General features: G+C 42.4%; 1 protein-coding gene and 1 pseudogene across 3 annotated transcripts; one reads left to right on the forward strand and one right to left on the reverse strand.

The window, feature by feature from the left end:
• Window positions 1-1,267: 1,267 nt before the first annotated feature.
• Window positions 1,268-14,620, reverse strand: LOC102019277 (chromosome unknown open reading frame, human C1orf158). 3 transcript variants are annotated; one of them, XR_001231094.1, is made up of 6 exons: window positions 14,576-14,620; window positions 14,294-14,377; window positions 11,095-11,208; window positions 5,520-5,697; window positions 3,238-4,838; window positions 1,268-3,026 (listed from the first exon to the last, which is right to left on the reverse strand). XR_001231094.1 is itself a non-coding variant. In XM_005403937.2 (5 exons), exons 1-5 carry the CDS (start codon window positions 14,600-14,602, stop codon window positions 4,657-4,659), a joined length of 585 nt encoding a protein of 194 aa, XP_005403994.1. In that variant the 5' UTR covers window positions 14,603-14,620; the 3' UTR covers window positions 3,118-4,656. The 3 variants fall into 3 exon arrangements, 2 of the variants coding, with proteins under 2 accessions (XP_005403994.1, XP_013359584.1); XM_005403937.2 differs by lacking the exon at window positions 1,268-3,026 and having other exon boundaries at window positions 3,118-4,838; XM_013504130.1 differs by lacking the exons at window positions 1,268-3,026; window positions 14,576-14,620 and having other exon boundaries at window positions 3,118-4,838; window positions 14,294-14,558.
• A 1,091-nt stretch (window positions 14,621-15,711) lies between these two features.
• Window positions 15,712-19,187, forward strand: LOC102016165 (annotated as a pseudogene).
• The last annotated feature ends 4,760 nt before the right edge of the window (window positions 19,188-23,947 follow it).

Consider the following 23,947-nt stretch of genomic DNA (forward strand, 5'->3'; position numbering starts at 1 on the left):
TCCTTTCTCCACATTTCTAATCTCTGTATAAATGCATTTTAAGTAAGCCTGGGTTTAACTAGAATCTGCTGAGTAGAGTTTTTACCTTGCAAGCAATTGTTCAATGAACCAAGGGTGGCACAGCATGGCCACTGCGCTGGGAGACCCTTCTGTTAAACTTATCAGAAGTCAAGGGGCTCTCTCCAGTGTCTACTCAGCTATTTTGATGAGCATGATACAGCACACATGCACACAAAAAGAATTCCCCTGCTACTTTTGGGGACCCAAAGGGAATCTGGAAATGCTGGAGGGTGACCCTTCTTGGGTTGCACAGGAAAGCCTGGACTCCCTTGATGTGAGCAGCAGTGCAGGGCTGCTGATGGCACCCAGGGATCCATCCTGAGCAGTGACAATCCTAACTCTCAAGCTTTTCTTGTTGTTGTAGTAATGGTAGTAGTAATAGTCATAGTAGTACTGAAGATAGAAGCAGGGCTTCCCATTGAACTTTACCCCCTTCTTAGTTTTTATTTGGGGATCAAATGTTTGATCCTCCTGCCTCAGGCTCCCAGAGTGCTGGGATTACAGGTGTGCATTGCCACACCTGGTTACTCACACCCTTAATCCTAGCACTAGTGAATAAATCCCAGCAGCACATCCTTGTTCCCAGCAGCACACAGTCTACATCTAACCATCTCTGGAAAGGAAAGCCCCACCTATGACTGCATGAAGCTCTGGGGGACATCTAGATACAAGCCATCACAATAGTTTCAACAATTATTGCCTTCTTATGGCAGGAGGTACCAAGGGGAGGTGGTTTCTATATTGTATTGTATTTTTAATTTTAATTTTTATTTTTATTCTGTGGTGCTGGTGATGAAACCCAGGTCCTTTCTTTGGCATGTGCTGTACCACAGGATTACACAGCCATCCTGGTTGAATCTTTTTGTGGGTGTGTGAGTAGTCCTACTTCTGCTAAGAGAGGAGCCTTGCTGCTTCCAACATCATGAGATCTCCTAAAGTGAATAGGTTTCTTACCAGTGTTACTTTCTCCAGGGCGTCTGCTCCACTCCTTCATGACACTTTCCTCTTTTATGCAAGTCTGGGCAGTGAGGAGTGAGAGCCTCAAGCAGAAAAACTGGTTTCTTAGTCACCAGAGAGAGGCCCCAACAGGGGAGCAGGTCTGATTTTTATTCAAATGCCAACCCCCCATCTTCCCTGAGGCAGTAATTCCATTCAAAGAGACACAGTGCTGACTTGAAAATTTCCCAACACAGCAAGAGGGAAGTGTCTTTATTAATATAAGACATACAGATATATAGATGTAAATATGAATATACATACAGTTCCAAGACATTTATTTTTTTCTCTTTCTTTCGCTCCTTTCATTTTTATTGCTATAGAGATGAGTGAGTTTCACTTTGGCAAATTCATACATATACATGACAGACTGTGATCAATCCACTTGCCCCGGGTCTGCCTTTTTCCTGTCTCCCAGATTCACATTATTTGTGAGGGACCCGATGTGTAAATATATTTTGCTGATATCCATACTTCCCATTGTCCACCTTTACACCCCAGCTCCTACCTCTTATTCACTTCCTCTTGCTTAATAATAGTTTCCCTTCTACCTCCTTTTATTTGACCAAGCATAGATTTTCTTTCTGTGTGAACAGAATTCAAGAGATTCTGGGGCTTTCCAGCCGTGTGAACCTGGGAGAATGGCGTTTGTTCTTCGGGGATGTATAGGGTAGAGGACTGGGTGGGGTCTGGTGGTCACAACTTCTAGACTCTGGAATGGGGAAAAGATGGGCCACTTTCTGTGGCCTGTGCACCTGGTGCTCTCTCTCTCTCCTTAGGGTGAGCTTGGGCTCATCACAAATCCCTGCCTCACTCTTCCAGGAAAGACACACCCGTGGGATGATGGCAGGGCCCTGTGGGAAAGGAGAGCCCATCTGTGCAAAGCAAGGCTTCCTTGGGTATGGTTTGTGTTTCTCCAGTGTCTCTCTTGCTACTGCAGTCAAGATTTGGGGCATGTGCTGCAGCAACAGAGACATCCTTGACTCATCACGAACCTTAGCAAAGTCAGGGCTTAGGGGAAAGAAAAGGTGCCCCTTCCTCTCCAGTCCCTGTGGTTACCACAGTTTTCTTTTTGGCCTAGCTGCTCCTGGACTCTTGTACTTTGCCCAGTCAGTGACTCAGTTCGAGCTTAGTAGGAAGTAGAAGGACATAGAGCCCTTAGGTCTCAAGTTCAAATTTAATATTACCCCCAATCTGCAGATCCCAAGTCTTCTTGATGGCCTCCCGGATGTAAGTCATAGGAAGGAGGTTACTGAGATTATAGCAGTGTTGAAAAATTCCTTTCACACAGCAACATGTGCCTGAGGTGTTTCCAGCCAGGAGGGAAAACAGAATACTCAGACAGACACTTGGAGGAGCAAGGAATAGGGTGCAATGGGAGCAGGTGATGAAGAAATGGAAGGAGACAGGTGAATGGGGAGGGAAAGAGCTACTAAAGGAATCACGATGTGTCATGTAACGTACCTACTCCCAAGGATGAATGCAAACTTCATGTTCAGCAAACATGCACCAATTAAAATAAACTGAAAAAAAGAGAAGGAGCTGGAGGAGGTGCCAGAGTAACTCTGGAGTAAGAGGCCTGAGGACAGCAGGTGTTCAATTTGAAGAATGACACAAATCCTGGATTCAACTGAACCATCTTATTTGTCGCCAGGACAAAAATCATTGCCAAAACATCCAAGTGCCCAGGAGCCAAGCACACAGAACTGCCAACGTTCCTGCTGGCATTTCTGTGGGTGGTACAAGGTACAAGAGCTAAGCAGGCACGCTTATGGCCACAGTGCCTGGATTCAAGTCCCACTCCTGGGCTCAACAGTCGTAATACCTCAGGCCAATCAGCCCATCCCTACTGGCCCTTTTTGTCCTCTGTGAGACAGAATGATCCTAATAATCCCAGTCTTGTATCCTACCTGTAGTGATTCAACAGGATAATCAACACCTCTAGGCCTGGAGGTCAGTGCTCACTCAACCTGCAATAAATATTAAGCTTGAATTTCATTCCTCTTTCCTCCCTCCCTTCCTTCCTTCTTTCCCTCCTTCCTTCCTGCCTTCTTCCCTTTCCTTCCTTCCTTCCTTTCTTTCTTTCCTTCCTTCCTCCCTTCCTCCCTTCCTGTCATTTTGTAGAATTCAGTAGTGTATGTCAAAGTGATATAAGGAAAAGTTTCACAGAAGAGCACCTACCCAATAGTGTTAATTTTTCATCAAAGCATAAAGATGTCTGCTGGTCATTTGTATGGTTTTGGTGGCAGACACAGCAGATGATCTGGCAGAAGCAAGGGCACACTGAGCCTGTTAGGATGGGTACATCCTGGTGCTAAGGAAGAAGAAGCAGAGAGATAATTTCCTCCCTGAAAGTCACAGAAGAAAGCCACAAAAGGCATTTTCTTCTGAGTCTGAAGTCCAGGGTGCTGAACTCCCAGAAAAACAAAGACTTTTGGGACCAAAACTGGCCAGGGCCTGGGCTTAGAGGCCCACTTGGAGTGGAGGTTTATGGGTAATATCGAGACAGAGACTCAGGATATAGGGCAGTGGTCCAGAGGGGATCCCTAAAAGAGATTTGAGGTCATCCACACACACAGCTACTGACTGTTAAGCACTATTTTTTTTGTCTCTTTGAGACAGGTTTTACTATGCAGTTCAGGCTGGCCTTGAACTCACTTTGTAGCCCAGGCTGGCTTTGAACTTGCAGCAATCCTCCTGCCTCAGCCTCCCAAATGCTGGGATTACAGGGATGTGTCACCTCACACGGCAAGTGCCAACTTTATACCAGGCACTGCACTCGCTGTAGTGGATGCAAGGAAATGGGGAGGAGGCATACGATGGTGAGAGGTTCTTTAAGGAAAGACTGAGTTATAACTGTTAAATGCTAAAAGTACAAGAGGCCAGATTACAGACACACCATTCTCAACCCAAGACGGGCCACCATGTCAGGGGGAATTCTATCCTGGCTGAAGGTGGACAGGTTCACCCTGAGTTGTTCACCTGAACTCATGAGGAGCACCAACTTCACTCCCAAACTACCAGCAGTCTCTTCTTTCCTCAGACCCCTGAAAGTGCTGCAGAGCTCCGAGGTGCAGAGGTGATGCCCTGTGTTCTCCCTTCTTCAAAGCCAATGCATGTCTCTCTAGCCTAGATAACTCTGGATGAGCTGTTCCCCTGCTTCATTACCACCTCTCAAAAGCTCTTTCACTATTCCCTGGAGTCTTTATGATGGGTTCTCCCATTGTACCAGACACTTATCAAGGGCACATACTTATCTGTGAGAACACTAGGGAGTCCGTTATCACCTAGCCTCAGTTTCCCCTCCTGTGAAATGAGGATGTCAGACTTCTGGTTTTCTTCGACAATGCGAGCCTGTCTTCTGCATGTGCATGGTCCTGAGGAGGCATCAAAAAGCTTTAATTCATGGATGGGAAAAAAAGGAACCCTTGGGTTTGGAGGTAACAGTACCATAAAACCCAACCCATGATTCTCAGGGCCCCACTGGTGGGCCAGGCTTGATACTCTGAGTTCTTCTGCAACTGCTGGTTGTCAGGCAGATCCAGTGATACTATAAATTTCCAGGTGATTCTGGCTGAACTGCTGGTAGGGTTGTAGTTTTCAGAAGTGTGGGACAGGGTGCAGGCGAGGCGGGGGGACCGGGATGGCGTACTCCCGCCTGGACATTGCACACTCTGATGGTCTGGGATAGGATGAAGTATAAATGCTTTCTCTCAGGCCAGACTTGGATGCAAGCCACCTCTGCTTCAGCTGCTCATAGAGTCCATAGTTTGTAGGGGGAGCTGCAAGAGAAACCACATTTGGGTGTCACGGGGTTTTGAAGTCTTGTACAGATGGGGCCTGAGAACGGGTGATGGGGCCCTGCTGGTTTCCCCAGGCTGCTCTGTCAGAACGTAGGCTGGCAGGTCCCCAACGAGGTTCACAAATATCCTACCTCACTATTTATTATGGTTTTTCTTTCCATACCACCTACTTGTGTCTGAAATTATCTCATATACTGCATCTTAAGTTATCTTATTCAGGAATGGTGTCATCTGCCTCTCCACTAGAATGTCAAAGCAGAGGGCAGGACTTCTCTCTGCTTGCCACTACCATGTCCCCAGGTACCACACCATCTGAGGAATGCCATTTGCACATTGTTCGGTCTCTATCCATCCAGCCAGTGACTGATGGGCAATACACGGGGATATTGTTCTCTGCCACCTGTGCTCCAGGTAAGCACCTCCATGGGGTCTAGGTGAGAAGTCCTTATATTATCCCTGGGCTCAAGGGGAAAGGTGGATGGTGGCTCTGAGTGGAAAACAAGACTCATTCATTCCCCCTCTAACCTCGCTCTACAGCTCCCCTGGAGGCAGTGTCCCTTGTGTTGGTTCCTCTGCACAAAGTGAGCTCACTTCAGCCCTATGCATTTACAGGCCCCTTACAGACCAACCAAGGGGAGAAATCCTGAAGTATGAAAGTACCAAGAAGGGGAAAGTCGGACTTCTCTGGCAGCCACAGCAACTTCTGTCTACTCCAGGTACGGAGTGCCGGCAAGCCCGGGTTATAATTATGCCGGTTGTAGTGGTCGTCATAGGTGCTGATCAGATAGCGTTGCGAGGGCTCCTGGTGGTGGGTGATCAGGTGTTTGTACGGGAGGCCCTAGAAGGACAGACACAGTGAGAACATTACTGGTCAGAGTGAGGCCCCCACTTGGCTGTGGATGGGGACTGTGATACTGATTGACAGGAGGCCTCCACAGGCTAGCAAGGAGCCCCAGGGCTGTTGCCCTGTTAGAGAAAAGGCCTCTTTAGATGAGGAGGTGGTTAGGGTGTGGTTTAGGAATGGTTGCGTGTGAAAGGTGCCATCAGAAGCAAGTTATTAACTCTCTGAGTTACCTAAATGGCTGGCAGCTATTCCCAGGGCCGCCAAATGGGAGACATAAGTGTTTGTCCCACTCTGATGCAGTCCCCCTTCCAACACAAGTCCCAGCCAGTTGCTGTCACTTCTCTGTACATCCAACCTCCCACCCTAGGCCAGATCTTTTCATCCCCAGAATGTGCTAGGGTGACAAATTAGAATAAAAGGACATTTGACTGGGTGGGAGAGGCAGAGGCACTCACAGGACAAACAGCTTGTGAGCTGAAATTCTATCCTTGGATTTGCCTCCAGTATCCACCCAAGCACTTGTTTCCAAGGCAAGTGAGAGACACTGACACCAGGCTGGTGTCTGTGCCTGATATAAATCAGGGACTGTGGGAGGAATCGGAGACTGTTCTGTGAATTGCCTTCTCTTGTGAAGAATGGCTCATGGCTCCCTGGGCTGGAAAGCAGGAGAGTGAATTCTTTGGTGACCAGTTATTTATGGGGAGAAGAAAGCCATGGGGTGTTTGCTTGAGTCAGTGCTTTTCCTAAGGAAATCTTGGCCTGGAAGGAAATCCCGGGAAACCGGGCTGATTTCCAGAGGAGCGAGATGTGGGTTTCCACTGCTGTCCTCTTGTCTGTCTGGTGCAGACAAGGGGAACTGTGTCTGCTAGGGTCTGCTACGCACTGCACTCAGACTGCAAGGGGCAACTCCATACATAACTCAGATAATGACAGAGGGAGGTGGCAGGGACAGGCAAAGGAACAACTCAGGTTCCCTAGACCTACATCACCAGGGGCCAGCAGTGGTTTTTGTTTTTTTTTTTTAATTTATTTTAAAAAGAAAAGAAGGAAAACATATTAACAAACAGGCATCCATTTACAAAATAGCATAAGAACAATGCAAACAATTCAGAGTCACAGACCAAGTGGTAGGAAATGAACAATGGTTGTTGTATTACATATTGATATCTTCAAAGTGGTTTCTCAGGAAAACAGACATGCAAGATTGATCAAAAAGTAATCATTAAAGCAATAGAAGACAATAGTACAACTATGTTAGCTATCCTGGATATACATACATACATACATACAATTTCCCCTTCTTTCCCTTCTCTTTTCCCACACCCCAGTTGCCCTTTACTTCTGAGCATTTTCCTTTAGTTTCACAACGTCTATCATACCTTCTAGTTTTTATTCACTCTTTCAGGTTTTTACACTAGTGAGATAATACGTTGCTTACACATGCAGGTCTGATTTATTTCACCTATGAGTATGGTCTCTAATTGTGGCCATTTACCTAGAAAAGCCTCGAGTTTATCTTTTTTTGTGCTTTCAATGCTGGGAAAATGAGAGGCAGAGCTTCCAACCAGCAGAGGGCAGTACCTTGCCGGGGGTCATCAGAACAGGGAAAGAAGAGAGGCTGTGAGTTTTCCCCATTGTTTCCTTTCTTCTGAGTGTGTCCCTGAGGGTTTGATTGTATGCAAAGGATTCTTGCTGCAATCAGGTGTAATAAGGCACAGACAGAGACAACTATCTTGGAGACAACAGTTTATTACTTCCTGTTCTCATGAAGATGGTCACACATGATACCCAGGGCCACAGGGCACAGCACAGGTTGGTCAGGAGGTGGCAGGAGGGGGCCCAGAGCCTTCACTATAGTCACCATGCTATACGGAGGAATAGGCCAGCGGACGGCAGGCAAATCTGAAACTTGAATTTATACTTGCAGAGTTTGAATAATTTCATAGGGCTCCAGGGTATAGGGGTCTCAAGTTTTTCCAGTAACAAGCCCTCTGCTGATTTAGAAGACAGGAAATGGTGTACTGAGAGTCTTAGATAAGGAGGCAGTTAGAGTGTGGGTCAGGGATTATTGGTTTGCATATGAATGGTGCCCTCAGAAGCAAGCTGTCCACCATCTCTAGGAATGGCCTAAGCCTGGGACATGACTATGGGATTAGAAAAATCCCTGATACATCAAAGCTTCATGTAATTTAGAAGATTAAAAATAAAATTATAGCTGAATGTGGCAGCACAAGCCTGTAATTCTAGTACTGTGGCAGGCTGAGGCAGGAGGATTGCAAATTCTAATTCCTCATGGGCAACTTAATGAGATCCAGCCTCAAAATAAAAAATGAAAAGGACTGCCAATGTACCCCATTGCCCTGGGTTCAATCCTAAGCACCACCATAAAGAAACAAACAAAAAGCCCAAACAAATGAATGGATAAATAAAATGAAATAAAAGTACAGATAGACCTCCCCAAAGGAATATTTCCTGAAGAGGGTCCTCTCTTGGTGATGATAACCCTGCTCTCCAAGGTCAGTTTGGAGACACAGCATATGCCTAAGAAGAGAGAAGGGTAAAGTAGGGATAGGAGCTGGAAGAGGAAGTACTTCTAGGAGGAGGAGTCCTAAGGAAGCAGAGCCCACAGAGTCAGAACAACCATGTGGGGGCAGTGCTGCACCAGCACCCAGCACGGAACAGGCAACTGGAACAGAACCCTCAGGAATGAGCATTCAATTGTTCGGTTCTACTTATTTGCCTTAGAATCGGAGGCTTTTTAATTTCAGTCAGACTGTGTGTTGAACTCCGGGTCAAGGTTTGTAATGGGTCCAAAGGCATTTATGCGCTGGGCCTGGTGGCCCACACCTATAATCCCAGCACTCAGGAGGCTGATTCAGGACAATCCTTACAAGCTCGAGGCCAGCCTGGGGTACAAAGTGAGCTCAAGGCCCAGCCTGAACTATACAGGGAGACCCTGTCTCAAAAAAGACCAAACAAACAAACAAACATTAAGAAAAGCTAACAAGTACTCTAAAGTATAAGAACAGCCAAAGCCCACCACCCCCCCCACACACACAGGCTGTTGGGACGTGGGGTTCTCTCCGTGCCTTGCTTCTGCGAAAGTGTGTTTGTGTCCTTGATGCAGACTAATGCTGAAGGTCAGCAGCCACAGCATTAGCACGGATCAGAGATGCCAGCAGAAGGGGGCCTCCAGTGCGGTTCTGATGCACCTTTGCGTTCAGCTGGGCCCGCGCAGCTCGGGAAGCCAGCAGAGAGCCGAGAGCCTGACACTGTTAATCCTGATGCAGATCCCTGAACGCTGAAGACAGTCATTCCTGGCAGGTGATGAAAAGTCAAGCCTTGCCGGGCTTACAGAGGCGCCATCCGCTTGCTCCTTTACCAAAAAACCATCAGTCTTTGGAAGAGACACTCATCTCCTCTGGGCACTTTACCTTAGTCATCTCCTTGGGTCCTTTCCAGCTGTGAAATGCTGGGATTTGACAAGTCCCTGCCACCTTCCTGGGGGCCACCCTGCCTCCATTCTGAGATTCAGCAGATCAATGGGGTGGGAGAGGGGGGACAGAGAAGCCTCTGAGAGGAACAGGCTGTCAAAGGAAGCCTCTCGGGAGTCTTTGGAGTATGAGGGTTAGAGCACAGCTGTGCCCAGTGGGTGAGTACCCTCGAGCTCACTCTCTGGGGCACCCCTGGCAGGAGGCACCAAGAGCAGCGATGGAGGAGGAGGCACTACCTGCTGCTCCTGGAAATGCCATCTGGTTGGCATGTCTGAGGCTGAAATAAAGAACTTAATCCACCCTTTGTGTAGAGTGAGTTCACAGGTTCACTGACTCATCGCAAGAAAAAGAATTTGCAGATGCTTCAGTACAAGAGAGATGAGCAGGACTCATTAGAGGTATAGGACACAGTCTGGAGCTGAGCATGGATGCTCAGAGAGAGAGACCCATGAGCCAGAGCTGAGTACATTTAAAGAGGTGTCTTCAAGACGGGTGTGCGAGGGTGTATATTCTCACTGTCTGTCAGGTTACAGTGCAAGTCACTGACCTGTGTTTGAGGTTGACGTACGCTCCCCACCAGCACTACTGCTTTCCAAAGATGGAGGAAGAGCAATGTATAGGTAAAAAAAAAGCCAGGTTAAGAGCCTGGATTTAGAAACTTATTGTGCAACATTGAGGAATAACTTTTGATGAGTTTCATGGAAGGGAACATGTTTTTGTCACGTCCGGGGATGAGCAGCCAGCTGGAATCATAAACCCGGCACCAGTAATGAATGAAAGGCACAGAGTTTAAGAAAGAAAGATGTTTTATTTGTAAGAAGGAGAAATCAGAAGATGGAAAGCTGCCCCAAAGAGATGGCAGGAGGTTCTAGAATGAAGGATTCTCCTGAGCACTTGTCCCCATCTTCTTTTATTAGGACTAGTGACCCTTCCCTCCCTGTGGGTATCTGGAACTTGTCACAATCGGATTGGCTCTTGGCTGTCTTTGGGCACCTTTGCCTACATGCACATTCCTTGTGGTGGGCTTTGTTTGACTCTGTCCTCCCCTTTTGTGATACATAAGTTGGGGGAGGGCTTATAGAAAGGTAGCTTAGTGATTAGATAAGGTGATGTGTGTGTATCTAATATAGTGATCTAATGTAGTATAATGTGTGTGTATCGAATGTAGTAATATAGTGACCCTAGGGAGAATACATACATATATATATATATGGATAGGTGTGGGTGTGTATATCTTTATATACTAAATAAGAGTTAGGTGGCCTCCCTTTGTCTCCTTTGCATTTTATTGGCAGTAAGGGAGAGGGAGATTAGCCTGGTTTCTAGGCTTCTGGCTTCCCTCTGCTTTGCTATCAGCTCTTCCTCTGGTAAATTCTCTTTTTTATTTATTTATTTTTTTTCCAGTATCGGGAATCGAACTCATGACCTTGCACTTGCCAGGCAGGCCCTGTGCCGCTGAGGGAAATCCCCAGCCCCAATCTCTGGTAATTCTTATGTTGATCATGCCACCTAGTGCAGTTCTGGGTCTCCTTTCTCTCTCCCTCTCTACCTTTGTCCTTTTCATCACTTGAATATGACTGCAGAAGCAAAAGCTACTTGTAATGAGATTTTCTATTAATGTCTTTAATAAAATCTAATGAGGCCCTTATGCTATTCTTTCCATAACTATTGACCCCCAAACCGCTTTTTCCTATAGGGCTGTTACCACCCTGAGACTAAACATCACCTGCGCCCACAAGCAATGACAGGGCAACACCAAGGGAAGAGCTGGGTGGGAGGATGTTCATGAAACTGCCCCTGCTTGCCCAGCAGGTACTGAGCATGGAAGACGTTGGCTTGTGTCTCATGAACTCTGGGAGAAGCCCATGCGTCTGTGTGGATCGTTGTTCTCTCTTACCTCAACTCTTCTCTTCCCATACCACCTGGAGATCTGGTCTGGCTTGTGCCCCGGGAACTGGACGTAATCCTTTCTGTGAGTGCTCTGGGGGACCTTCTCGGTATCTCTGGTGAACTGAAAAGGACAAAATATTCAGGAGAACCCCTGCGATGCCACTGTCCTCAAACTTCTGCTGTGTCTGTCCCTCACCTTCTAGGTCATCAAAAGGTTGCAGACAAATATTTAAAATCCGTCATCTCACTAACTTTCACCTTCCAAATTTTCTGCTCAAAATATACTGACATACAAACCAGGACATCCTGCAGGATTGAGGAAAGGTGCAGGGTTGGTTGTTAGCCATCTGTATCCTGAGAAGCTGCTTCTGGCTGTCCTGGCCGCCTTTTCATGGCCCTCCCCTGGCTTCCTTCTCACCTTCTCTCTCCATGCTCCTCCCACTCCCCTGTCTCTTCCTTTGCCTTTCCCTCAGTGTTCCTCACTCATCCCAGCTCCACACTCTCTGTGTTTTCACTATGCCGTGTTTTCTTAAAATTCAATATGATGTAATGTTCGATAGCTATGGCTTTAACCATTATCAGTGGACAGTTCAGAGGCACGAAGTACATTTGCATCATTTTTTAACAATTCCCCTCATCTATCTCCAGAATTTTCTCATCCCTAACTGAATGCCTATCCCCATGCTGCACATGAGAAAAATGTATATTCTACTGTTGTCAAGTGGAATGCTGCATACATATCCAGTAGGTCAAAATGTTCCACAGGGGGGTCTAAGCCTCCTATTTTTGTATTGGTCTTCTATTTTGTTGTTCTACCTAACATTAAAAAATATTACTGCTATTGTACAGGAATGTATTTCTCCCTTTAATTTTGTCTACTTTTGCTCTTAATCAGGAGCTCTGATAGTCTATGGCTTTAAATTGCTAACATCTTTCTATTTTAATTGAAAGATTCCGTTCTGCGTACCTTGTAAGGCAAGTTGGTTTGTGATGAATTCCCTCAGCCTGCATTTGTCTGGCAATGTCTTAATCTCTTCATCAGTTAAAACAGTTTTGTGGGATATAGAATTTTCAGTGGGTAGGTTTTTTTTCTAGTATTTAAAATCTGTCATCTCACTAACTTCCAGCTTCCAAATTTTCTGCTCAAAATATACTGATAATATTGTTGCAGATTCCTTTTACATGACAGGCTACTTTTCTCTTGGTGCTTTCAGGATTCTCTGTCTCTGGTTTTCAGTGATTTGATTATAAAGCTTGTCAAAGTGGATTTCTTTAAGTGTATCCTGTTTAGAGTTTCGTTGGCTATCTTTGATTTATAAAACCATGCATTTACTCAAATATGGGAAGTTTTATAGCCATTATATTTTGAAACAGGCTCTTCACCCTTCTAGCTCTCTTCTTTTTCTGGAATTCCCTTAATACACACATTGATGCATTTGATGGTGACCCATAAATTCCATAAGCTCTGTTCACTGTTTTCATTTAGTGATTTTTTTTCCTCTGCCTTTTCTAATCTGCAGTTGAATTTTTCAATTAATGTATTGCTGTTAAATTTTTCAATTAATGTATTTCTCAGTTTATATTATATTATTGGTCTCTTTTTCTTATATTTTCACTTTATCCAAATACTGTTTTCTTATTTTACTTTTGTTTTTTAAACATGCTTTCCTTTAGTTTTTAAGCAAATTGAAGACAGTTGTCCTAAAGTCTTTTTACCAGTAATTTGATGCTTGTGTTATTTTTCAAGGAGTGTTTTCTATTACTTTATTTTATTCCCTTGGCTGATCCATGGTTTCTGAATTTTCTCTTGTTGAAGATTAAGCATTTGGTGATGGCAAGGGGGGCGCACCAACTCTCCCAGTCTCTGTAGACTGGATTTGTGCAAGAAGAGACCTTACTAATAAGCAGGTCATGTTCTTAGCCTGGGGTGAACCCCTCATGAAGGTTGGAAATATTCTCAGATCTTTGCTGGCATACTTCTTGCCTAAGGTTGTGTGTGCATTTTCAAATTTTCCTTACATATATTTCTTTTTAATTGTCTTAATATTTCATGAGTCTCACACCTGCTTATTCCTTGGGCCTCAGATGTTCTATATTCCTCTATCCATAATCTTTTTCCCCAGACATTTACAAATCTGTAGCCCCCTGGTGGCTATCACTAGCTGTGCCTGCCGCTGCTCCCCATGACTCTCCTTATCCCAGGACCTGAGCCAGCCACATGCTCCCCACCTGAGCTCCAAGGTAGGACAAGTAGAGATCATCTTCTCAGGCAGCCCGAAAAGGTTAGAATTGCTCTTCCTGCTTTGGATTTAAGAAAAAGGACTACGACCTGGGCTGTCACATTCCTCAGATTACGGACTGTGCTGTGGTTTGCTGAGGAGGGGATGGGTATAGTTCAAATACTCTGTCTCTTGAAATGTCTATCATTTTGAATATGGCCTTTACTTTAACAATCAGTTGGTTGCTACTGACATTTTAAAATTTCCCTCCCCACATTCTGGGGGAGAGAATGACCATGGAGAGTGGAGATGATCTTCAAATAAAGGCATAAAAGAACTGGGGAAAGGAAATACCCACATGCCTAGAAACATTCCATTGAGAATAGTACCAAGAAATAGAACTATACTGACACCTCCTCAGTGGTACTGTACTTTCAAAATATACCAAGAGCCTAGATGATTACTTTAATGTGACTTTGAGACCCAATTCCCTAGCTTCCTTTGATCTGAAAATGGGAATTAAACTGGGTATGGTGGTACACACCTATACTTTGGAAGGCTGAGAAAAAAAAGATTGCATATTAGAGTCCAGCCAGGAAAACTTAGCAAGTTGGTGAAACTTGTCTCAAAAAATTGTTTGAATAAAGGGGTGGGGATGTAGCTCAGAGTGAAGACCTTGGGTTTAATTCCCAGTAGTGGAACCAAAAAAAAAAAAAGAGAAAAAGAAAATAAAAGAGAGAGAGAAGACAGAGGAAAAAAGAAAGAAAGAAAGAAAGAAAGAAAGAAAGAAAGAAAGAAAGAAAGAAAGAAAAGGAAAGAAAAAATAAGAAAAGAAAAGGAAAGAAAGAAAAGAAAAGAAAAGAAAAGAAAAGAAAAGAAAAAAGAAAAGAAAAGAAAAGAAAGAAAAGAAAAGAAAAAGAAAGATTCTCCTACATCTGTCAGTTTTCCCTCTGAGCCCTTGGTCCACCCTAGTCTCTTCCTCCTTACCTTCCTCCTCTCTTCCACCCAGTTTCCGGTAAGGGCAGCAGTTGAATACTTCTTCTCAATCTGCCAAGTTGGAGTTGAGAATGACTGCGGATTTAGCATAGTTGAAAATATGTTAAGGACCGTCCCAAATTCCTATGCCTGGACAGGTTCTGGGGAAGGGAGAAGGGTTATGAAGTTGCTCGGTTTGAGGTGCCTTTTCTCTTCCCAGGCTCCCTACTGACTGGGGAGTGGATGGCACCCTTCTAACATCAGAGAATAAAGAAGTTCTGAGAGTTCACTTACAGCCTCCAGGGACAGTGATGCAACCATGGATTCTCTGTGTCTACAGTCTCCATGGTGACAGACCCTGTGTATAAATACTCTTCTTAAGGGAACAGCTGATTCTTCAGGAGTAAAATTGACCCCACAAAAGCAATAATGAAAGGACCTGGTTTCTGTGTTTTCACTTTGCGATGGGCATCATTCTTGCTGCATTTTTACAATTGAGGTAGGTTGAATTCTTTCTCTGGTGGGGGGAGGGTGAGTTGAATTCTACTGCTACATAAACAATGAGTGCTGGTGTAAAAGGCCCATTCTAAGACTTCTACATGTGCTCTGTCAGCAGCACTCTGAGGAAGGTGCCATTCCTGTACCCATCTTGTAGATGAGATTACTACAGCAAAGAGAGATTAAGCAGCTGTCTGAAGTCACATTGCTATGTATTGCTACATCTGGGATTTCGGTATACTCCAACTCAAAGCTTAAATCACTGGGTTCCCTTCACTTTCTGTCTGCAGTTCTAACTAAGAGGTTCCCATGAAAACTCTTGTATCTGTGCTTGCAGCTAATACAGTGTGATTCTTTTACTCATTCCTGACTCATTGCTTCTACAGCATTCAATAGTCTACGTCATGCGTGCTGAGGTGGGACTTCAAGTACTAGGAACCAGACATAAGCCCCACCCCATAAAGCACAGTTCAACTGGACAAAAGCCATTAGCTTGCTAATTCATTAGGGAAAAAGAGCCAGAGCCACTAGATAGTCATTAACAGAGGGCTGGCACACCCTTGTAATGAAATACTCTTCAGCTGTTAAGAAAGACTATCAGATATCCATAACATACAGTTAAAGAAGCAGAACTCTGTGTGCTGTCTTGCTTGCTACCAGTGAAGATATTCACCTTCTAAAGGCAATTCAGGAAAAGTTTTTTTCCAGTGACTTTAAAGAAAATCAGAAGAATTCCAGAAAACTCTTTGGTTCATAGTAAAATCTTATTTTGAAATTCTGTATCATTTTTATGTTTTTCGTGTTGTTTGGTTTTTGTCTTTGTTTTTGTTATTTTGGTTTTTTTTCTTTTCTCTTTAAAATAATAAACAAACAAATAAATAAGTAAAATAAAATTAAGCACTTGGCAATCAGAGAACATGGGAGATGTACCGATGAGTAGGAAAGAAAGTCTATTTAGGGCTGGCCAAAGTCTTGGGATGGCTGGAGCCAAGAGGGAAGGATGTCTTTCCAATAAAAGGTGGAAGGAGTCAGATATTCTTTACTTTTTTATTTTTCATAGGTTTTTTTGTAAAATATAATGAGAAATTACATTAAAAATGATTATATAGATGGATAAGTTTTGATAAAGCAAAACCCTACAAAGCTACCAGACATTTTTCAGAGACAGTTTGTCAGCATACCACCAGTTATATCAGTATTTATCAGATTAGAAACTCAAACATATACCTAGAACATATTGATTAATTTCAAACTAACAAAATTGATCATTCAGATTAACGGGTTTCACTTTGGCAGATCTGAACATGCACATAGCATATTTTGATCATTTTTACCCCCATCAGCCCCTGTCTTATGCTCCTCCCACATAATTGTTTTTAATGAAAATTAATTCTATATTTCAAAAGGAAAATTTAGTGAGATGTGTAGCATCATTTTATTCTTTGTTTATTTTTGTCTTTTTGAGATAATGTCTCACTATGCAGTTCAGGCTGGCCTCGAACTCACAGCAATCCTCCTGCCTCAGCCTCCCAAGTGCTGTCATTTTATGTTTTTACAAATATGTTTAATATCTGAATTGATAGAAGATAGAAATGTAACTTGAGGACCCACTATCTGTGATTTAGGACTGTCCCCTAATTTGTGGGGTTTGTACTATCTCCCAGTAGCTGGTGTCAGAATTGAATAAGACTATACTATACTCAGTTGGTGTCTACAGAGAATTAGAAGTATGCTTGGTACAGAATCAGAAGTTGGATATCAGAAGTGTAATGAGTAGATAAAGATCTTAGTAATAGTACCTTTGATACCACACAAAAATTTAACAAGCTGTTGTCTGCTAAAATTTACACTGTGGAATCTGAAAGTACTTAGTGAACTCTGAGAACTATTGCTGGTTGATGTCATGTTTCAAAAGCCACTTTTTACTTTTTTGTGACTGATAAAAATAGCTTGCTCATTTGGTAAACAGTAGTTTACTGAGCTGTTTGATCTTCAAATGTTAACATGTTTCATTATGTAATATTTTTTAAGAGTCACATTTGCTAATATCACTGTCGATGTGCATCAGAGATGCATTGAGGTATTGAGAAGTTGTCAACATCATTAGTCATTTGAGAAAGGCAAATTAAAACAATGCTGAGATTCCACCTTACCCCAGTAACAATGGCTAGCATTAAGAAATCAACCAATAACAACTACTGGCAAGGCTGTGGAGAAAGAGGAACCCTTCTCCATTGCTGGTGGGAATACAGACTGGTGAAACCACTGTGGAAATCAGTTTGGAGATTCCTCAGAAAACTAGGTCTACAGGTCCCATTCAACCCAGCTATCCCCCTGCTGGGTATTTGCCCAGAAGATCTCAAAACATCATGTCACAGCGATATATGTGCACCTATGTTCATAGCAGCACAATTTATAATTGCTAAATTGTGGAAGCAATCCAAATGTCCATCCACCAAGGATTAGATAAGAAAATTGTGATACTTTTATATAGTGGAATATTACTCAGCTATAAAGAAAGACAAACTCTAGGGCTTTATAGGTAAATGGTCACAACTAGAGACCATACTCAAGTGAAATAAGTCAGACCTGCATGTGCAAGCACCACATTGTCCCACTAGTGTAAAACCTGAAAGAGTTAATTTAAACTTGGAGATATGATAGACATTGTGAAACCATAGGAAAACGCTCAAGGGTAAAGGGCAACTGGGATGGGGGAAAAGAGAAGGGAAAGAAGGAGAAATTTTGTATGTATGTATATACAGGATAGTTAACACAGTTGTTCTACTACCTTCTATTTCTTTGCTGAAAGAAACTGTTAATGAGTCCTTGATTGATCAATATTGCATGTCTCTATCTGTTTTCCTGAGAAACCACTTTGAAGATGTCAATGTGTAATACAATAAGCATTGTCAATTTTCTACCACTCTGTTTGTAACTCTGTATTGTCTGTACTGTTCTTTTGCTATTTTGTAAAATGGTGTCTGTCTGTTAATGTTTTCCTCCTTTTATTTTTAAAATAAAAAAAAAGAAGAAGTTGTCAAGCTTGACTTCAGCCTCACACTGGTCCCTGTGACTCGTGGCCAAGCCCTGTGTCTCCTCCTCGGCTGACACTGTATTGTTTGTGTGAGGAGGCGGGAGCTGTGGCTTCCACCACAGTTTGATGAAAGCAGGCCCAAAATAAGATCTTACTCCCAGCTGCCTCTGAACATTGTGTGCAACACATCTTCAGACATCAAGTTCAGCCTTGTGAACCAATCTATGTGATGTGTTAGGACCCATTCCAGGCAGGGCCAGAGTTTACACAGCTGTTAATTCATAGACGTGGACAGCACTGGGATTATGGGGCATATGTAGTAGAATGAGAAAATCAAGATGACTACAAACTGGTTCAAAAATTAGACAGGGGTAAAAAGAGTGAAGTATTTGAAGCCATCAACATCACAAATGATAAAGAAGTTGTTAACATTCTCAAGCCAGCAGAAAAGTAGAAAGTTAAGCATTAAATAAAGATTTTAGAAAATATGAACAGCTCAAACATCATCACACTGGTAGATATTTTTGTTGTTGTTGTTGTTTTTGTTTTTGCTTTTGTTTTTTCTCCGGTACCGAGAACCGAACTCATGACCTTGCACTTGCTAGGCAGGCGCTTTGCCGCTGAGCTAGATCCCCAGCCCCTACACTGGTAGATATTAAAAAGAGCCTCTATCATGAACCCCTACCCTGGCTTTTGAACATGTAAAGGAAATAGACTTCAAGTGATTGCAGCAGACATGAACAGACTATGATACTCAATTTTGCACAAATGAGATTCTGAAGGCCCTAGATTATTGTCACAGTATGAGCATTAGGCACAGATATGTGAAGCCCCATAATGTCGTGGCTGATCATGATCATAGAAAGCTGCCGCTAATAGACTGGGATTGGGCTGCATTTTATCATCCTGGACAAGAATATAGTGTTTGAATTTCTTCCTGATACTTCAGAGGTGCTGAGCTACTTGTAGACTATCAGATGTATGATTATAGTTTGGATATGCAGAGTTTGGATTATATTCTGGCAAGTATGATCTTCTAAGAGTCATTTTTCCACAGACATAACAATTACAATCAGTTGGTGAGGATAACCCGGGCTCTGGGGACGGAAGAATTATACTACCATATTGACAAATACAGTATTGAGTTAGATCTCTGGTTCAGTGATATCCTGGGCAGACACTCTCATAAGTGATGAGAACACTTTGTCCACAGTGAAAACTAGCACCTTGTCACCACTGAAGCCTTAGATTTCCTGAATAAGCTGCTGCAACCACAGTCCTGAATAAGCTGCTGTGACCACAGTACAGCTTCCTGCAAGAGAGGCCATGAAACACACCTATTTCTATACTGTTGTGAAAGACCAGGCTTGAATGTGTTCATCAAAGGTACAGTATACCTTTTCGCAGCATCGACATGATGCCAAGGATTTTGTCAGTGCCAACCCTTTCACCCTGCAAACCTCTGTTAGGCTCACCAGTGATTCCTGCTGCTAAACACCTTTGGATACCTGTTCCAGCTGTTGCTGGTGCTTAGCAGTTATGGCCCTCTCTGTCTCCTGATACCTGAGCAGGAGTGAGGAAGTCTACTCTCCCTTTGATGCAGGTTGCACCTGGGTGAAACACTTCAGAAGCACTGTGTGTCAACCATTGCTTGTGGGTTTACAGCAGCTCAGTCTTAAAAAAATTTTAATGGGATGAAAAAAATTATTAATCTCACAGTGGTGAATACAAGTTTTCCTAAATTCTAGGGTGTTTTCAAATTCTAGTTTTAGTTTGAAATCTTAAAATTTTGTCATTGGCAGCAACTTTTCTCAGTTGTTTCTCTTCTTGACGTAATACACTTACTGCACTGATCTTTAAGAAATCATGCGCAAAACATTCAAATCTTAATTATTATAGTTTTCCTGCCAGTAGTTCTGGCAGGGAAGAGGAAAAGCACTAGCCAACTGATCAAGCTGGTCATGGATGATGACGATGCCCAGGGAATGAATATAAGCCCAGAGGGTTGGCAGGTTCAGAAATTATGGATATGACTATTTGGGTAACAATGGTGCATCATTAAAAAAAATACCCAGCTAGTTGAACTTGCAACTCAAACAGTTGCACACCAAAGTGAAAGAACAAGACTATGGCAGTGTCTGATTCATCATCTCTTTCCAGTTGCATCACAGGAACATCAGACACTTGCCTGGTACTAAATCAAATTAAGAAACTTGCTTTGGTGAATGATGCAGCTGTACCATGTGGGTGAATGATGCAGCAACATATTGGCCCTCAATCAAGGTCATGACTGTGGAGTCCATGCCCTGCCCCCAGCCACCCACCAACTCAGAGCTGGCTCTGTATTTTGTGGTTTTTTTTGGCAGTGAACAGAAGAACCAGCAGCCAACTGATCAACCTGATCATAGCTGAGGACAAGGCCAAGGGTAAGAAGATAAGCTCAGAGGATTGGCAGATTCAGAAATCATGGGCAGCAGCACTAGCCCTGAGAAAAGCCCACAGCTATTATAAGCTACAAAAACTGCAGCCTATATCCAGCAGAGACCATTGGCATGATTGCTTTCCCATCTACCAAAGGGAGCAAGGACAAGCCCTGGCATGGATGATTGCCACAGTCTGGGGGTGTATGGACAGAGGGGCCTCTGACATGGGAGGTGGCTCACAAACTCATAGGCCATAGAGCTAGGTGGAGAAAATCATGACCTGCTGAATTCCAAGACTCAAGATCTTGAAAAGAGACTACTAACTTAAACTAAAAAATTTTAGTCATTTTTTTCCTTTCTTTCATTGATTGCTTTGGGATTTTTCTCCTTTTTTACCTTTTAACAACTTTTTCTTTTTCTTGCTTCTTATTTTTCTTTAGTTTGCTATTTTTCTTTTTATTCTGTTTTTTCCTGTTAGTTTTTTCTAATACTATCAATTTCTTTCCTATGTCAGTTCTGTCTCTTTTCTTATTCCCCAATAATTAATTTCTCAAATTTTACTATTTCATTCTCCAGTTCCCCAGCCCCTCTATCTTTACTAGTATAACCACTGAGCTTTATGAATCTTTAGGTCATTAACCTGTTACTGTTGAATACTTTTGAATACTTTTCTATTGTTTTTGAAGCTATAGCTATTGAATGTAGTATTCCTATATGTTAATATTTGATCTATTTTAGTGCTTATATTATAATTAGATATCTCTTTTCTATGGTTGAGAGATATACTTTATTGGTTGTTAAAGTATGTCAATATGCAGTTTGTCTTTGCTGATTTTGTTGTCATTGCAAAGGTGGCAGGGTTGTTACTAGTAATCAGTTTTCTCTCTATGCTAATTCCTGGATTGCTTTTGCATCATTAACATAATGTGGCCCATTCCTGGAGAGCTGGGTTCCGGGAAAAATAAACTGCTGCCTTCCAGATGAATGGTGGTGATTAGATCTTGGTACAGAGGCAAAGACCTATAGTTATCCACTCTGACAGTGGATCACTGAAAAGAAGACACTAACTAAAAAGGTCTTCATACTACTAATGAAGTCTTTCAGTATAGTCAACCTGCAAGCCTTAGTGAAAACAACAGTAACAGAAATGTGAGACTACTAAGCAACAAAATGCCTCCCCAAACTCCCAACCCCTCCAAAACTGATTCAAGTCATCAGAGGGGAGGAAATCAAAAGCAACACAGTCGAACTACTCAATAGACTAACAGGAGAGATTTTAAAAACCAAATCAATAAAGTGATCAATGAGTTCAAAGAGGATATAACTAAAAAGATATTGAACCTAATAAAACAATCAGCAAGTCTACAGAAGACACTAATAAAAATCTAGCTGAGCTAAACAAAATAATATAGTAAATGAATTCTCAGCATAGGAAAGAATCAGAGTCCATGAAATGGTACCAAAAATAAATCCAAGAGATTAAAAATTCTGTCAAAAGTATGGGAAGCATACATGACTAATGTGTAGACAGTATTGAAGCTAGAATTTAGGGCTGAGTTCAGTGCTGAATTACTCAAATTACACAAATCTTACAGCACCCCACCAAACACACATAAAACTTTAAACCCAGATGAATAATTAATAGTTTGTCTTTTAGAATTAATGGAGACATACATTTCCATGACAAAAAGTACCTAAAGAAGTTCATGACCACCCAAAAGAAAGTACCTAAATAAATTCATGACCACCAGCACTCCAAAAAGTTCTCAAGAATATTCTATAAAAAGGCAATAAAACCAACAAAGCCAAAATATTCAACAGAATGAATATACCATCCAGAGTGAATACTTAACTAGAAGGGAAAAATAGGGAATCAGGAACAGGAAAATAATACCATGACCAGAACAAATCGATATCTTTCACTAATAACTCTCAAGATGAGTGATCTCAATTCCTCAATCAGAAGACAAATTGGCAGAATGGATCAATAAACAAAATCCTGCAGTTTGCTGTATACAAGAAACACATTTAATGCAAAAAACTCACAGACTAAAATTGAAATAATGAGGGGCTGGGGATTTAGCTTAGCGGCGCAGTGCCTTCCTGGCATCCACAAGGTCATGAGTTCGATTCCCAGTACCGGAAAAAAACCCTAAAATTGAAATAATGCAAATCAGTATTCCATGCAATGATAACCTCAGATCTAGCAGGGGTGGCTATCTTCTTTTCAAGCTAAGTGGACTTCAAGTCAAAACTGATCAGGAGAGGCACAATATGTTGTTGTGTACTGGTTAAGGGAGCAATGTGACAGGAAGATATAACAATTATAAAAGTATATGGAACAAACACTGGCACATCTAAGTTCATTAAAATAAACAACATGGGACATAAATGACCAGATAAATATCAACACAATTATGGTAATTTCTCGGTTCATGAATACTTTGGGGAAGAACAATTCAGCTCATGAGCAGAAGTGCTTGGGAAAATTTTGCTTCCATTTGTGAACTCCATATTGGGTGATGGACATGACTGAAGCCATCTTCCCTCATAAACACAAATGCAGCCATCATCCCAGCTCTGACGCATGGTCATGGGTTCCTCCAGTCAAGATCATGGTTGCAGACAGACCTGGGCACACTTGGTGTGAAGCTTCTTTTGTACTTTATTTTTAGTACATACAGTACTGTATAGTATTAGTCAATTCAGCATGGCTCCAAAGGAAGTGCAGAGCTATAGTGAAGGGGACAAGAAATACAGAATGATGATGAAGGTAACCAGAACGTGCAGGGCAGTAACGAAGGTAAGAACAAAGTTCAGAGAAAGAATGGTAAGAGGAAAGTTTTGAAGAAAATAACCATTGAACTGAAGAAAGAAATTGTAGATAAGCCAGAATGTGACATTTGTGGGACTGATCTGCCCCCAGAATACAGGATGGTGAAGTTGACAATCAAAACAATTTTGAAGAATAAAGTGCCATCAAAGCGGCTGGTATTGCAAACGTAGTAACAATGCTAACCAAGTGGAGGACACAAGAGCTGAAGAGGTGGAAAAATTTTTGTTGGTGTGGTTGAGGGAGAAACAGCTGGGAGGTGACAGCGTTAGCAAGGTTATGATCTGAAAAAGCCAAGAAATCTCACAGTGATTTACTGCAAGAAATCCCCTCTACACGTGCAACAAGTGGTGAATTTACAGTGGGTAGAAGGTAATTTGATAAATTCTAAAAGAGATCATACACTGGGGGACAGGTAGCCTGTTAAACAAATCATGCTTGGAAAACTGATTGGTTACCCACATACAGAATATTGAATCTAAACTGTGAATCTCACTACTTAATAAACTAAAGTCAAAATGGATCAAAAACCTTAATGTTAAAATAATCTGCTGGAATATAAAATAGGTACAACGCTTGAAGCTATAGGTGTATGCAAGGACTTTCTGAACAGAGACCTGTTGCACAAGAAATAACATCAAAACTTAACAAATAGGATTATATCAAATTAAAAAGCTTCTGTAAAGCAAAGGGAAGAACAGAGTGAAGAGACAACTTACAGAATGGAAAAAATATTTTGCCAGATATTCCTTGGACAGAGGGCTAATATGTCTAGAATACATAAACCCCCCAAAATTAGAACCCTCCAAATCAAAACACACAATTAAATTTGAACAACTAAACTGAACAGACACTTCTCAGAAGAAGTACAAATA

This window comes from Chinchilla lanigera, unplaced genomic scaffold (genome assembly GCF_000276665.1).
Source record: "Chinchilla lanigera isolate Chin_1 unplaced genomic scaffold, ChiLan1.0 scaffold00085, whole genome shotgun sequence".
NCBI lineage: Eukaryota > Metazoa > Chordata > Mammalia > Rodentia > Chinchillidae > Chinchilla > Chinchilla lanigera.